This window comes from Bos indicus, chromosome 16 (genome assembly GCF_029378745.1).
Source record: "Bos indicus isolate NIAB-ARS_2022 breed Sahiwal x Tharparkar chromosome 16, NIAB-ARS_B.indTharparkar_mat_pri_1.0, whole genome shotgun sequence".
NCBI lineage: Eukaryota > Metazoa > Chordata > Mammalia > Artiodactyla > Bovidae > Bos > Bos indicus.
The window spans coordinates 40,924,608-40,940,985 of record NC_091775.1 but is presented as its reverse complement, the minus strand read 5'-3'; the positions used below and the strand labels follow the sequence as shown (position 1 = coordinate 40,940,985).

General features: G+C 38.6%; 1 protein-coding gene across 7 annotated transcripts in view; it reads right to left on the bottom strand.

Moving 5' to 3' along the window:
- Positions 1-16,378, bottom strand: part of SUCO (SUN domain containing ossification factor) — an 89,534-nt gene that overhangs the window by 11,758 nt on the left and 61,398 nt on the right. For 5 of the 7 annotated variants that reach the window (XM_070768180.1, XM_019976469.2, XM_019976471.2 and 2 more), the window contains 5 exons: positions 13,551-14,711; positions 5,884-5,971; positions 3,092-3,196; positions 1,066-1,220; positions 528-619 (listed from right to left, as the gene is read on the bottom strand). In XM_070768180.1, the coding sequence (XP_070624281.1) occupies positions 528-619; positions 1,066-1,220; positions 3,092-3,196; positions 5,884-5,971; positions 13,551-14,711 (1,601 nt within the window). Of the gene's footprint in view, positions 1-157; positions 249-527; positions 620-1,065; positions 1,221-3,091; positions 3,197-5,883; positions 5,972-13,550; positions 14,712-16,378 lie in introns of all 7 variants that reach the window. The other 2 variants (XR_002182481.2, XR_011560792.1) reach the window with 1 other exon arrangement.

Below are 16,378 nucleotides of genomic sequence, written 5' to 3'. Positions count from 1 at the left end.
ATGAAAGCCACTCAGTACACATTCATTCGTTTATTAAATTTAAGTATTCATCAAGTGTTAGACTATGGAATACTATTATAGACCTTGGACTGTAAAAAAGAAAAAGATTTATTTTTCATAAAGTGCCTCACAGTCCTAGAGACAAAAGGAGTCCTACCTGTGTAGGAAGAGGAAGCAGATAAGCACAGGATACTATGGGAGCACATTCAGGTTTTCCATATCTGCTGAACTTTCTCAAACACCCCTTTCTAAAAAGAAATACTTCTAAACAGGAGCATGTGCAAACAGGCTATCAATGGCTAATTAATGGCTAATTAAACTAAGCCCCCCGTCCCGCCCCACCCTCTGGACTTTTAGGAACAAAGGTAAAGTGTGGAAATGGTAGTGGCTTCGACACAGCACAAAGGCCACTCACACCCACTGTTCGGTTGCAGACGGTCTCCAACACAACATTGACATTATACTTGTTCTAGAAGGAAGCTAGATTCACTTTTCTGTATACATGTTACATATGCACAAAAATCTACCTTCTTTCCCCGTTAACTGTAGAGACTTGGATCTGATGAGTGGAAATGAAGTTCTCCTTTTCAAACTCATATCATCATAGGAAGAAAAACACCTAACATTAAGAAAAATCAACATTGGGAATGATGAGTAAAATACATATAATTTACTCTGTATTTGGGGTTAGGTGAATGCTAGAAAACTGTACATGCCATATAGGACTTATCTCTAAGGTAACACTCCAGTTATAGATACCACATGTAAAAAAAAATTCACCAATTCTTCTCTAAAAGGTGCTGTATTAAAATACCTATTCTCCTCCTCCCCCTTTGAATTCCACATTGAAGTATCTTTCACAACCACTACATGGGTTTTTTACGTACTTAGTGTTTTCTCTATCAGAGTCTACAGAACCTTCCAGGCACAGGACCCTCTCACTAGTTCCAAGTTTTTAACATTTTGGTTTCAAGATAATCATATGGGGAGAGAAATTATCTCAGTATCTTTCACTTGCTCAAGTTTCTCAAATAAGAGGAAAATTGTGAAATAATGCTGACTTACCTTTTAGGGCTTGGATACTGATTACTTTTAGGAAGTTTTGAAATATAATCTCCATCAAATTGGGAAGTGTTTCGACAACGCTGCATACAAAGCATCAGTCCCAAGACAACACAGAGAACCAAAGATATGACAAGATAGCTCTGTCGATCTGAAACCTGAGATGAGAAGAGAGCTTAATAACAGTTTGAAAATCATATTAGGAAAAAACACTGAAATCTAAAGTTCAAAGGACAAACCATTTTAAACATTTTTTTCAAAGTTCTTCAAAATCATAAATGCAGGCCAAGTCCTTTGCAAATGTACTACAAAGGCAACATTCTCCTTTTTCTTCTTTCCCCTTCTCAATCTTTAAAAATTTTCAAACCCATGGAAAAGTTTAAAAAATAGTACGATGGACATATGTATGCCTTTCACCTATGTTCTCCAATCTTACATTCTGCCACATACATTTCATTTTTTATCATTTGTACTATCCTTTTGAGTGAGGAAAAAAAAATGCTCCTACCTGTCTTTCTCATACAAAACTAAACCACCCATTACCCAGTGATTTAAGCCTAAGGATCACCCTTAATTCCTTATGACCTACATCCAAATTCCCAACAAGCTTGTCCTTCTATCTCTTAACTATATCCTGAGTTTAGCAACTCCACACTATTCCCCACTCCTAAAATCCTAAACCAAGCCAACATCACCTCATTCAGGCTATTTCAATCACTTCCTTAATTGGTCTCCTCCCTACTTGCGCTCTAGATGGTCTCGAAGAAGCAATTTTCCACAGAGCAAGTAGAGAGCTCAAAGTGCTGTCGATGAAATGATCCATGTTACTTCTTTACTTAATACTTTCCAATGACTTGCAATTATGAGAATAAAACTCAAACTCTAAACTGCCTACAAAGGGCTACATGATCAGGTCTCTGCCGATTTCCTGAACTCATTTCTTACCCTCACCTCTCACATTCACTCTGTTCCAGCTACACCAGCTTTGTTTTTTGTTTTTGTGAATTAAGACCTTTGTTGCAAAATTAATTATCAAGCAAAACATAAGAAACTATGCACTTGGCTTCATGGGCCAAGTGCATAAACCCACAGGAATGCCAGGCCACAGTGCAAACTACAGAATCCGGGGATGAGGTAGGTGGAATGATGTCTGTTATGTATTGCACACCAGCCTTCTTTCCGACCCCAAGCACATTGCACTGTTTTTAATCACAGGCCCTTTGTCCTACTTCTGCTACTAACAGGCCTGTTCTGACCCCAAGCTCTGTGTGGATGCTAACTTCTCTTGAGCACTCAGTTCTAACGCCACTTCCTCAGGTAAGCCTTCCAACACCACCTGAGCCAAAGCAGCAACACTTAGAGCACCACCAGTCCACACATAAACGTGTCATTCTCTACCAGGGGCTACTGACTGCTGTATGCCTAAACCAAGGACTGGATAGTTCATGCCTGACACACATTTGTGTTGCAATAAATGCTTCTTAAATCAATGAAAAGTTTGTTTCATTAAGCAGCTTAATGGGGCTTCCAGGTGGCTCAGTGGTAAATAAAAGAATCCACCTGCCAATGCAGGAAACGCAAGAGACACGGGTTCAATCTCTGGGTTGGGAAGATCCCCTGGAGGAGGATACGGCAACTCACTCCAGTCCAGTCTAGAAAATCCCATGGACAGAGGAGCCGGGTGGGCTCTAGTTCATGGAGTCACAGAGTTGGACACAACTGAGCAGCAGCAAGCAACTTAATAATAAGCTTTTCTGAACTGAAAATGAAGTATATACTGCAACTACCAATGGTTTTCAAAAGGCCTAATAGAACTGCTTTATAACTGTATTGTAGCTAAGGCCTAAGCTATGAAAGCCATGTTTTCCAAAGCATTATGATAATTAATGTATTTCCATAACTTTAAACCACCACATTCTGGTGTTCTGTAAAAGCTCTCTAGAAATGACAATCTTCTTGGATTAAAGTTCTTAGATATGAAGCCAATCTTTATGACACTGTTTCCTACAGTACCATCAGTAACAATTACCTCATGTTTTAATTCTGCTACTGTTGTTGATAAATTTGAAACAAGCTGTGTCATGTTGGTCAGCTGTGCTTGCAGCAATTGGATGGCTTCAGTTTGCCGCTGATCCTATAATAAAGGAAGAAATAAATATTTTCCTTTGTGTTTCATGTACACATTAGCTACATTATAAATTCAAATAAAATAATCTAGAAAAACTGTTAAATTCCTCAAGGCGGAGTGACATATTAATAGGTAGCTCTTAATGAATGAATATTATAAATCTGGACCAGAAATTAAAAAAAAAAAATCTAAAACCCTTAAGAATCTAATTAAGACTTCAACCTTTCTCCCCGACCTGAGCAAACAAAAACACCTTTTGCCATTCACTGCTACCATGTAGAATATTGCCTAGCAAACTCTAATAAACTACTTCTCAAGTTAATGTGGACTCTGTATGTGTAAAACAGTATATAACCAGCTATCTGCAAAATTGTCATTTTGTCAAGTGTGATTTTTCTAAACCAAAGCAGTCAATACAAAGACACACTGAAAAATTTTTGAAGAATGTTTCTGGATACAAAGCAGGCTCATACCAAGAAGGTCTTAAAAGTTCTATTTCAGAGCATGATAGGGTGAAACTTAGGAAGTCACACAGTCAAAAAACGACAATGGATCATCTAATCAAAGCTAGGTTATCACCAGTGAAAAGAAAATCATCAAGAACACCCATCTATCAGAATTTTAGAAACTTAAAATGAGCAAACATATATTTATTTAAAATATCACTTACATGCATATTTTAGAAGCTTATGCAATATGCTCATGGTCATGAACCTACACTAAGCAGACTGTACTGAAAATGTGTACTTACTAGTAAATTTTGGAAGAAGGAAAAGAAGGCAGCAGGAAGTCAAGAAAATCTAGCACTTTAATTTAGGATCTTATGTGAAATATCTACATAGCCATTTATGATTCTAAAGTTAAATATTTCAACTTTACATTTAAATAAGTTTTAAGTCTGGACTATGTATGGGGGTGGGTGGGGGTGGAGAGTAGGTGGATGTATAAAACTGTAACAAGAAGTTTCACTTACTTCCCTCACTGTGATCCACTGTGGTACTTTCTATCCTATTTCATCTTTTTAAAATGCTGAATGTGAGTCATTAAACTGTTTCTTTTGACTCGCATTTGACAAACACTGATAAACTGCAGACAGTTTTAAAGGATAAATTATTAAATTTATGATATTGGTTAACACTTCTAATCAAGATTTATTTCCAATAGTGCTAATGGTACACAAGATTATTTTTAAAGTACTTAAAGAATCTTTCATAAAACATAGACTTACATAGAAAACAAACAGAAAATATAGAGGGAAATATTAAAATTAATAAAGAACTAAATAAATACTGTGTTCATGGGACAGAGGACTTAAGACTATTTAAAACATCAACTCTCCAAATTGATCTATAAATTCAACATAATCCCAATCAATACCCAAACAGGTTTTTGTTTCTGGTAGCAAATTCTAAAATCTATGTTAGTCAAATCCAGATTAGCCAAAACAATTTTGGAAAGGAAATGCAAAGTTGGAGGATTCACACTATCTGGTTTCAAGAGTTCCTATATACCTAGCCATCACAACAGTGTAGTATAAACAAAAAGACAAGTAGATGAACAAAACAGAAGAGAAGCCCAGAAACACAGCCACATGTATATGGCGAATTGACTTAAAATAAGTGCAAAGAAAATTCAGTGGAGAAAAGATAGTCTTTTCAACAAATGATGCTGGAAGAAAGGAATATTCACGTTTCTCAATCCCCTAGTCCTCACAAAAAAGCACTTTGATCCATACTTTATAACACTGTAACACATAGAATTTAAAATAGATCATAAACCAAATGTAAAACTAAAACTATAGAAATTTTAAAAGAAAACATAAGCAAACAATCTTTGTGACTTTGGGTTAGGCAAAGTTTCTGCAGAGCAAAGAGAAAACAGGTAAACAGGGCTTGAACAAATTCTGCTCTTTAAAAGAATGAGAAAACAAGTAATGGATTGGGAGAAAATATTTGCAAAGCCTGTCTCTGATAAAGAACTTGTACTTAGAATATGCAAATAACTTTCAAATCTCAACTGAAAAAAAAAAGTAGGTTGGAAGAATTTTACTTGGAACCACAATTATGTGTCACAAATTCAGAGTAAGATGCAACTCTGCAACTTGAGACTTCTTTACCTCATTTCATCATCCTTTAGTCCCAAATAGCCTTTATAAAAGTATAAAATTTCTTCATCATGGTAACAAACCATAAAAACAATTATTCATGAACATCACATTTAATGGTGAAATACAGAAATCAATCCCTTAAAATCAACAAGACAGGGAAATGGCTACTATCACCAGTCCTATTGTATCACTGTATAGCTCTAAGTAAGAGATAAGAGAAAAGAAGAAGAAAAAAATACAAGGATTAAAATGAACTAGAGCTGTTCTTACTTACAAACAAAAAAACTGTCTATATAGAAACCCACAAATTATTTTAGAGTTTAACAAAATTTCAAAAAAGACCACTACTCTTCTACCCACATATATATACATACAAATCTTGAAATGTAACATGAATAATGCTCAAGAAAATTTTCTCTTGGGTATATACTGATACTAAGGGCTAGAAATAGAAAGCACTGTATTACAGAGTAATCATCAACTATCAGGGAAAAAGTGAACGAACATTACTGATCCTTCTAACCAGACAGGGCCTATAAAATTCAATGGAACTTTATGTAAAAAGTAAGACATGAAGATGACCAACCTGCTCCTCTGCTATTCTTGAAGTATTCTGAAGTTTCACTATTGTTTTATTGAAAGCCTTTTGCATTTCTTCCATTTGTTTTCGGTACCTATGGAGTAACAATTGATTTAAATTGGTTTTAATTTCTTATTTACTAATTTATTTTTGGAAATATACTTCTGATTTCAACATACGAGATAAAGCCATATTTCCGAAAATGACTCTTATTGAGGTCTGTGCAATAAAGGAAAACTTATAAAGGTAAAATAAAGAGGTCCCTTGAGGTATTTGCTACCTCAACAGCAATTCTATGCTCCTTGTTGCTATAGAAGATTTACGGTCAAATACATAGTCAATTTATAACAAAAGATCTATCTATGAATGGGGAAAGGACAGTCACTTCAATAAATGGTGCTAGGAAAACCAAACACCCACAAGCAACAGAAACTGGACCCCTATCTTACACCATACACAAAAAACTCAAAATGTATATAAGACTTAAATGTAAAAACTGAAACAACAGAACTCCTAGAAGAAAACATAGGCAGTAAGTTCCTTGAATTCAGTCAGAAATGTTTTTTGGATTTAACACCAAAAACAAAAACAGGTTGAACTATATCAAACTGAAAAGCTACACAGAAAAAGAAACCATCAACAAAATGAAAAGGCTACCTACCAAATGGGAGAAAATATATGCAAGCCATTAATTAATCTTATAAGGGGTTAATACCCAGTATATTGAGTACATCCAGAATTCATACAACTCAACAGCAAAAAACAAACCATTTAAAAATTGGCAGAGAATTTGAATATTTTCCCAAAGAAAACAAATAGATGGAAGAAGATGAAATGATACTCAACATCATAAGGGACATGCAAATCAAAATTACAATGAAGTTATCACCCCCCACCCCATCTATTAAAATAGCTATTATCAAAAAGACAAAAAAATAACATGTTCGAGAGGATGTACAAAAACAAGAACCCTTGTACAGTTGGTAGGAATGTAAACTGGTGTAGACACTACAGGAAGCAGTATGGTAGTATCTCAAAAAATTTAAAGCAGAACTACCATATGACTTAGCCATTCCACTTTAGAGCATTTATCTGAAGGAAACAAAAAACACTATCCTGCAAAGATACCTGCATCCCATATTCACTGCAGCATTATGTACAATAGCTGAGAAGTGGAAGCAAACTAATCAACAAAAGAATGGATAAAGAAATGTGGTGTGTGTATACCATGGAATATTATGCAACCATAAAAAAGAAGGAAGTTTTGCCATTTGTGACAACATGGATGGACCTTGAGGGCCTATGCTATGAGAAACATGCCAGAGATGGACAAATATCACATGATCTCAATTACATGTGGAATTAAAAACAAAAATCTTAAACTCATAGATACAGAGAACAGACTGGTGATTGTCAATTGCAGGGGGAATAGGTGGGCAAAGGGTACAACTTAAAATGATGAAGTAATAAGACTATATGAAAAAGCAAAAAGATAGGACACTGAAAAGATGAACTCCCCAGGTAGGTAGGTACCCAACATGCTATTGGAGATCAATGGAGAAATAACTCCAGAAAGAATGAAGGGACGGAGCCAAAGCAAAAACAACACCCAGTTGTGGATATGACTGGTGACAGAAGCAAGGTCCGATGCTGTAAAGAGCAATATTGCATAGGAACCTGGAATGTCAGGTCCATGAATCACGGCAAATTGGAAGTGGTCAAACAGGAGATGGCAAGAATGAATGTCGACATTCTAGGAATCAGCAAACTAAGATGGACTGGAATGGGTGAATTTAACTCAGATGACCATTATTATCTACTACCGTGGGCAGGAATCCCTTAGAAGAAATGAAGTAGCCATCATGGTCAACAAGAGAGTCCAAAATGCAGACTTGTATGCAATCTCAAAAATGACAGAATGATCTCTGTTCATTTCCAAGGCAAACCATTCACTATCACGGTGATCCTCCAAATCTATGCCTGAACCAGTAAGGCTGAAGAAGCTGAAGTTGAATGGTTCTATGAAGACCTACAAGACCTTCTAGAACTAACATTCAAAAAGATGTCCTTTTCATTATAGGGGACTGGAATACAAAAGTAGAAAGTGAAGAAATATCTGGAGTTAACAGGCAAATTTGGCCTTGGAGTACAGAATGAAGCAGGGCAAAGGCTAATGCAGTTTTGCCAAGAGAATGCACTGGTCATAGCAAACACCCTCTTCCAACAACACAAGAGAAGACTCTACACATGAACATCACCAGAGGGCCAACACCGAAATCAGATATATTATATTCTTTGCAGCCAAAGATGCAGAAACTCTACAGTCAGCAAAAACAAGACCAGGAGCTGACTGTGGCTCAGATCAGGAACTCCTTATTGCCAATTTCAGACTTAAATTGAAGAAAGTGGGGAAAACCACTAGATCATTCAGGTATGACCTAAATCAAATCCCTAACGATTATACAGTGGAAGTGAGAAATAGATTTAAGGGACTAGATCTGATAGACTGCCTGATGAACTATGGACAAAGTTCGTGACATTGTACAGGAGACAGAGAACAAGACCACTCCTAAGAAAAAGAAATGCAAAAAAGCAAAATGGCTGTCTGGGGAGGCCTTACAAATAGCTGTGAAAAGAAGTGCAAGCAAAGGAGAAAAGGAAAGATGTAAGCATCTGAATGCAGAGTTCCAAAGAATAGCAAGGAGAGATAAGAAAGCCTTCCTCAGTGATCAGTGCAAAGAAATAGAGGAAAGTAACAGAATGGGAAAGACTAGAGATCTCTTCAAGAAAATTAGAGATACCAAGGGAACATTTCATGTGAAGATGGGCTCAATAAAGGACAGAAATGGTTTGGACCTAACAGAAGCAGAAGATATGAAGAAGAGGTGGCAAGAATACACAGATCAGATCAGATCAGTCGCTCAGTCGTGTCTGACTCTTTGCGACCCCATGAACAGCAGCACGCCAGGCCTCCCTGTCCATCACCAACTCCCGGAGTTCACTGAGACTCCCGTCCATTGAGTCAGTGATGCCATCCAGCCATCTCATCCTCTGTCGTCCCCTTCTCCTCCTGCCCCCAACAGTCAACTATTTGCATGAGATGGCCAAAGTACTAGAGTTTCAGCTTTAGCATCATTCCTTCCAAAAAAATCCCAGGGTTGATCTCCTTGCAGTCCAAGGGACTCTCAAGAGTCTTCTCCAACACCACAGTTCAAAGCATCAATTCTTCGGTGCTCAGCCTTCTTCACAGTCCAACTCTCACATCCATACATGACCACTGGAAAAACCATAGCCTTGACTAGACAAACCTTTGTTGGCAAAGTAATGTCTCTGCTTGTGAATATGCTATCTAGGTTGGTCATAACTTTCCTTCCAAGGGGTAAGTGTCTTTTAATTTCATGGCTGCAGTTACCAACTGTAGTGATTTTGGAGCCCAGAAAAAGAAGGTCTGACACTGTTTCCACTGTTTTCCCATCTATTTCCCATGAAGTGGTGGGACCAGATGCCATGATCTTCGTTTTCTGAATGTTGAGCTTTAAGCCAACTTTTTCACTCTCCACTTACACTTTCATCAAGAGGCTTTTTAGTTCCTCTTCACTTTCTGCCATAAGGGTGGTGTCATCTGCATATCTGAGGTTATTGATATTTCTCCCGGCAATCTTGATTCCAGCTTGTGTTTCTTCCAGTCCAGCGTTTCTCATGATGTACTATGCATATAAGTTAAATAAACAGGGTGACAATATACAGCCTTGACGAAATCCTTTTCCTCTTTGGAACCAGTCTGTTGTTCCATGTCCAGTTCTAATTTGCTTCCTGACCTGCATACAAATTTCTCAAGAGGCAGATCAGGTGGTCTGGTATTCCCATCTCTTGAAGAATTTTCCACAGTTTATTGTGATCCACACAGTCAAAGGCTTTGGCATAGTCAATACACAGAAGAACTGTACAAAAAAGATCTTCATGACCCAGATGAGCATGATGGTGTGACTGCTCACCTAGAGCCAGACATCCTGGAATGTGAAGTCAAGGGGGCCTAAGGAAGTATCACTACAAATAAAGCTAGTGGAGGTGATGGAATTCCAGTTCAGCTATCTCAAATTCTGAAAGATGATGCTGTGAAAGTGCTGCACTCAATATGTCAGCAAACTTGAAAAACTCAGCAGTGGCCATGGGACTGGAAAAGGGTTAGTTTTTATCCCAATCCCAAAGAAAGGCAATGCCAAAGAATGCTCAAACTACCGCACAATTGCACTCATCTCACATGCTAGCAAAGTAATGCTCAAAATTCTCCAAGCCTGGCTTCAGCAATACGTGAACCGTGAACTTCCAGATGTTCAAGCTGGTTTTAGAAAAGGCAGAGGAACCAGAGATCAAATTGCCAACATTCGCTGGATCATTGAAAAAGCAAAAGAGTTCCAGAAAAACATCTATTTCTGCTTTTATTGACTATGCCAAAACCTCTGACTGTGTGGATCACAACAAACTGTGGAAAATTCTTCAAGAGATGGGCATGCCAGACCACCTGACCTGCCTCTTGAGAAATCTATATGCAGGTCAGGAAGCAACAGTTAGAACTGGACATGGAACAACAGACTGGTTCCAAAGAGGAAAAGGAGTACGTCAAGGCTGTATACTGTCACTCTGCTTATTTAACTTATATGCAGAGTACATCATGAGAAACGCTGGGCTGGAAGAAGCACAAGTTGGAATCAAGATTGCCGGGAGAAATATCAATAACCTCAGATATGCAGACGACACCACCCTTATAGCAGAAAGCGAAGAAGAACTAAAGATAAAGAGCCTCTTAATTCAAGTGAAAGAGGAGAGTGAAAAAGTTGGCTTAAAGCTCAACATTCAGAAAACTGAGATCATGCCATCTGGTCCCATCAGTTCAGTTGAGTTCAGTCACTCAGTCATGTCTGACTCCTTGGTACCCCATGAACTGCAGCAGGTCAGGCCTTCCTGTCCATCACCAACTCCCAGAGTCCACCCAAACACCCATGTCCGTTGAGTCAATGATGCCATCCAACCACCTCATCCTCTGTTGTCCCCTTCTCCTCCTGCCATCAATCTTTCCCAGCATCAGGGTCTTTTCAAATGAGTCAGCTCTTCGCCTCAGGTAGCCAAAGTATTGGAGTTTCAGCTTCAACATCAGTCCTTCCAATGAATACCCAGGACTGATCTCCTTTAGGATAGACTGGTTGGATCTCCCTGAAGTCCTAGGGACTCTCAAGAGTCTTCTCCAATACCACAGTTCAAAAGCATCAATTCTTCAGTGCTCAGCTTTCTTCACAGTCCAACTCTCACATCCGTACATGACCACTGGAGAAACCACAGCCTTGACTAGACAGACCATTGTTGACAAAGTAATGTCTCTGCTTTTTAATATGCTGTCTAGGTTGGTCATAACTTTCCTTCCAAGGAGTAAACGTCTTTTAATTTCATGGCTGCCAGTCCCATCACTTCATGGCAAATAGATGGGGAAACAGTGGAAACAGTGGCTGACTTTATTTCTGGGGGCTCCAAAATCACTGCAGATGGTGAATGCAGCCATGAAATTAAAAGACACTTGCTCCTTGGAAGGAAAGTTATGACTAACCTAGACAGCATATTAAAAAGCAGAGACATTACTTTGTCAACAAAGGTCCATCTAGTCAAGGCTAGAGTTTCTCCAGTGGTCATGTACGGATGTGAGAGTTGGACTGTGAAGAAAGCTGAGCACTGAAGAACTGATGATTTTGAACTGTGGTGTTGGAGAAGACTCTTGAGAGTCCCTTGGACTGCAAGGAATCCAACCAGTCCATCCTAAAGGAGAATAGTCCTGGGTGTTCATTGGAAGGACTGATGTTGAAGCTGAGATTCCAGTACTTTGGCCACCTGAGGCAAAGAGCTGACTCACTGGAAAAGACTCTGATGCTGGGAGGGATTGGGGGCAGGAGGAGAAGGGGACGACAGAGGATGAGATGGTTGGATGGCCTCACTGTCTCAATGGACATGAGTTTGGGTAAGCTCCAGGAGTTGGTGATAGACAGGGAGGCTTGGCATGCTGCGGTCCATGGGGTCACAAAGAGTTGGACACAACTGAGCAACTGAACTGAATAAGAATATAACATATAGCATGTTGACTACCGTTAATAATACTGGATTGTATACTTCAAAGTTGCTAATAGAGTAGATCTTAAAACTTATCAATAGGAAAAAAACCTGTAACTACATGGTGATCATATTAACAGATTTACTGTGGTAATCATTTAGAACATATACAAATATCAAATCATTGTTATACCCGAAATAACATAATGTTACACATCAATTACATCTCCATTAAAAAAAAAAGGTTTACCATGCGTGATTTCAGTGGTTCCTTAGTGGGCGTAAAAAGGGTGGGAGTGGGGAGAGGCTTGAGCAAGTTATGATGCAAGCATGCACACACACCCACGTATAATTTGCCAATAAAGTATATGTATGAATTAAGAAGCAATATCTTTTAGCATATAATGATGATTTTGAGGCTGAAACTCCAATACTTTGGCCACCTGATGCAAAGAGCTAACTCATCTGAAAAGACCTTGATGCTAGGGAAGATTGAGGGCAGGAGGAGAAGGGGACCACAGAGGATGAGATGGTTGAATGGCATCATCGACTCGATGGACATGGTTTGGGTGGACTCCGGGAGTTGGTGATGGACAGGGAGGGCTGCCTGCTGCGGTTCATGGGGTCGCAAAGAGTCGGACACGACTGAGCGACTGAACTGAACTGAACTGAATGACTTTAGAGACATTTCATTAGTAGCATTTTAATTTAGGAGGATTAGGAAAAGGTAGTATTTCAGAAATTCTGGGCACTGAGCTCCTTGTGGTTACAAAATGTTGGAAAAGTCCTAAGGCACAATGACACTTAAGGAACAACAACAATAACAAAAATTGGCTTAAAAAGTGGAGAACTGTGCCAGGGGTCTTCATCACTGCATAAGCAAACTGACATTGCCTCTGGCATTTTATAAGCACAAGAAGATAAATTATTACAACTAGGACTAGGATTCTGGATACTTGCTGAAAGAGTTCAAATGTTGCCTAATTATCTAGTTTAGTCTATTCCAGTATTCACTTATTTAAATTCTTAATTAATACCTAGTCAAGTTCCACAAAGAGCTTTAAGGTCTATAAACTTTAATTTTTCCATGACTGCTCTGGGAATGAAACAGCAAAAGTAGCTAAAGTTAAGCAACAGGAGAAAGGAGAAACTGATATAGATAATTCAAATTTATTATGTCACTTAGTATTTCTAAAAATGAAAATCACTTCTTAAAATTACTGACCAACATCCAAATAACTTTCTCTCTCCAGCTAAAATGCTGCTTATTTCTATTACATTCATTGTTTAGCCGCTAAGCTGTGTCTGATCTCTTGCGACCCCATCAACTATAGCCTGCTAGGCTCCTCTGTCCATGGGATTTCCCAGGCAAGAATACTGGAGTGGGTTGCCATTTCCTTCTCCAGGGGATCTTCCTGACCCAGGGATTAAACCCATGTCTCCTGCATTGGAGGCAAGTTCTTAACCATTGAGTCCCCAAGGAATCATGAGATAATTAAATCCTCTCTTTTAGTCAGATTAGACTCTGCTACTTAACTCACTGTGCAAAGTAGATTGTGCTAATTCATAAGAAAGCTTACCTTTGACTAAGTTCCTCCAGGTAGCGACCACTGAGAGACATGTTAACTTCTAAGGCTTTAATACGGTTATTAAGTCTCATAAATACTGATTCCTTTTGGTTTGATCCATGTACAAGATTTCCATTAGCATATCCTAGATCTGAGGAGTTTTGCAATTCAGCATAAAAATCTGTAGCTGTCCTCTGTAACCCTCTTAAAAGGACATCTTCTGGAGACTGTTCGTCGTCTTTTACTTCAGGTAATGAAGAAGAATCCACCACAGGAGTGGAAATTTGCTTTGGTGTGTCAGCTATGTTCATTTTGGCTTCCCCAGCTTCAATGTCTGGCATAGTAGCTGTGTTTACAGGTGGCACTATTGTTTCAGATAGCTTTGTGGTAATTCGCATGGAGTTTATGTCTTCTTTTACAACATTATCCATTACTTTATCAAGTATTTTTGTTTCGGAGATCACAGTTGGTTTCTCTATAGAACTAAAACTCTCAGATCTTTTTTCTGTTTCATTATCAACCTCAACAGAACTGTCTTGGGGAATCACTTGTGATGGTGAATGCCCTGCCTCATATTTAACAGGCTCAGATACTTCTATTTTAGATAATGAGTTGATTTCTGGAGTAACATCTAAGAGAACAGATTGAGAAAGAGTTTGAGGATGGCTTGGTTCAAGTTCAATTGCATCTAAAGTGTGATTAATCAAATCTTCCTGGAGCACACCACTTAAATCATCTAGAACACTGGTTTCAGTGTCCTTTTCCTTATTACTGTCTGGCTCTCCACCTGGAGGCTGCAATAATGAAACATCTACTGGTTCTTCAGGAAGTACTAGTGGTGGTTCAGCTGACATAAGATACTCTTTTTGTTTACTCAGAGCAGTTCTGCTGCGTTGCCGATAACGAGCAACTCTAACTGAACACCATTTATATATATATTCCGAAAAACTAGAAATACAACAAATTGTGGTGAGTTCACTGCAAAATATTTGTGTCTCTGACTCAAACCAAGGTGATGTTTCATCCTCTTGTTCACCACTACCCAGAAGGGTCACTGTAGAAGGACTTGCCTCCTCCTCTTCTTCTTGAACTAGCTGTACAATGGGACTTTCTTTTGTAGTATCTGGTGACAATGACTCGATGTCATGTACGTGTCCTTCAGTGGTTTCAAACCTAGAAATACATATCCATAATTATGCTTAAGGAAAATAAATGTATCACACATAAGATAAAAAGAAGGGGCAGTACAGAAAACACTCAAATTTACTTTGAATGAATTACTATCCTTTATATCACTTTCATTATAAAAACAGTATTATTCAGGAATGGTACAGAAAGATAATCTATCAAGTGACAAGCCAGATGATTCAAATCACCATATTTACCAAATCAAGTTTGTCTTTAATCCCTATTTAAGAATAGTTTGTTATGCGAATATTTCCATTTACTGAACATAGTACCTTTACTGAATATATTTCCATTTAGTGAAGATAGTATCCTTCCTCCCATATTCATCAATATCACAAGCTTTATCACCCCTTATATCAGAAACTGAGCTACCCAAGGGCTATGCAAGTCCCAGTTAGAACAAAAACCCAGGACTACGAATGCACTTTGTGCCTGAGTATCCTACTTTCAAGAGTCATCCTACAGTTGGCCCTTGAACTGTATGCAGCGAGTCAGAGCTGCAGCCTTACACACTGTGTAACTTACAGCCTGTCCTCCATATCCACAGTTCCTCTATACTTTAGTTCTGCATCCACAGATTCAACCAACCGAGATCATCTGTACTGCAGTATTTACTAACGAAAAAAATCCACGTGTAAATAGATCTGTACACTTCAAACCCATTATTCAAGGGTCATCTGCAGATTTCTCAAAGATCATTTCTCTGTGGAGATTTGAGGAATTTCAATGTGGCATTACACACACACACACAGGATTATCTGCTCTAGAAAGAAGAAAATATCCCTACTCCCCCCAAATAATCACAGTATTATCTAGGCTAATTTTCTGCTATTGAAAGCTAAATACTTAACCATTGTAATGAAAATCCTGGCTAATAATAAACTATTAGTGTCACTAACTTAGTCCTATCTTTGGTCTCTGGAGTATGCGTGTCCAGTAGGGAAGAGTGGGGAATTCAAGCTGGTGGGAACAGTGTTGAAAATTATGTGGTCCCTTCCAAGATAAAGGTAATGAATTTCTAGGTGCAGGCTTTGTAGCAACAAAGGTATAATTTGAAAAAAACAAAGTAATTTGAATACCAAAAAGAAATCTTCATATGTAAATTTTCCTACTGTGAAACACTACTAAAATTGCCAGGAAATGTCTTTAAATGAAGTCTAATATCGTAACAGCAAAAGTAGGAATAAAAAACAACCACCAGTATCTAGGGACTTCCTTTGCAGTCCACTGACTGGAACTTTGTCTTACAATGCAGGGGTATGAGTTTGATCCCTGGTCAGGAGAAGGCGATGGCGCCCCACTCCAGTACTCTTGCCTGGAAAATCCCATGGACGGAGCAGCCTGGTAGGCTGTAGTCCATGGGGTCGCCAAGAGTCGGACACGACTGAGCGACTTCACTTTCACTTTTCACTTTCACACATTGGAAAAGGAAATGGCAACCCACTCCAGTGATCTTGCCTGGAGAATCCCAGGGACGGGGGAGCCTGGTGGGCTGCCGTCTATGGGGTCGCACAGAGTCGGAAATGACTGAAGTGACTTAGCAGCAGCAGCAGCAGCAGGAGGCTAAGATCACAGATGCTCAGAGTCAAAAAACCAAAACAAAAGTAATATCATAACAAATTCAATAAAGGCTTTAAAAATAGTCCACATTT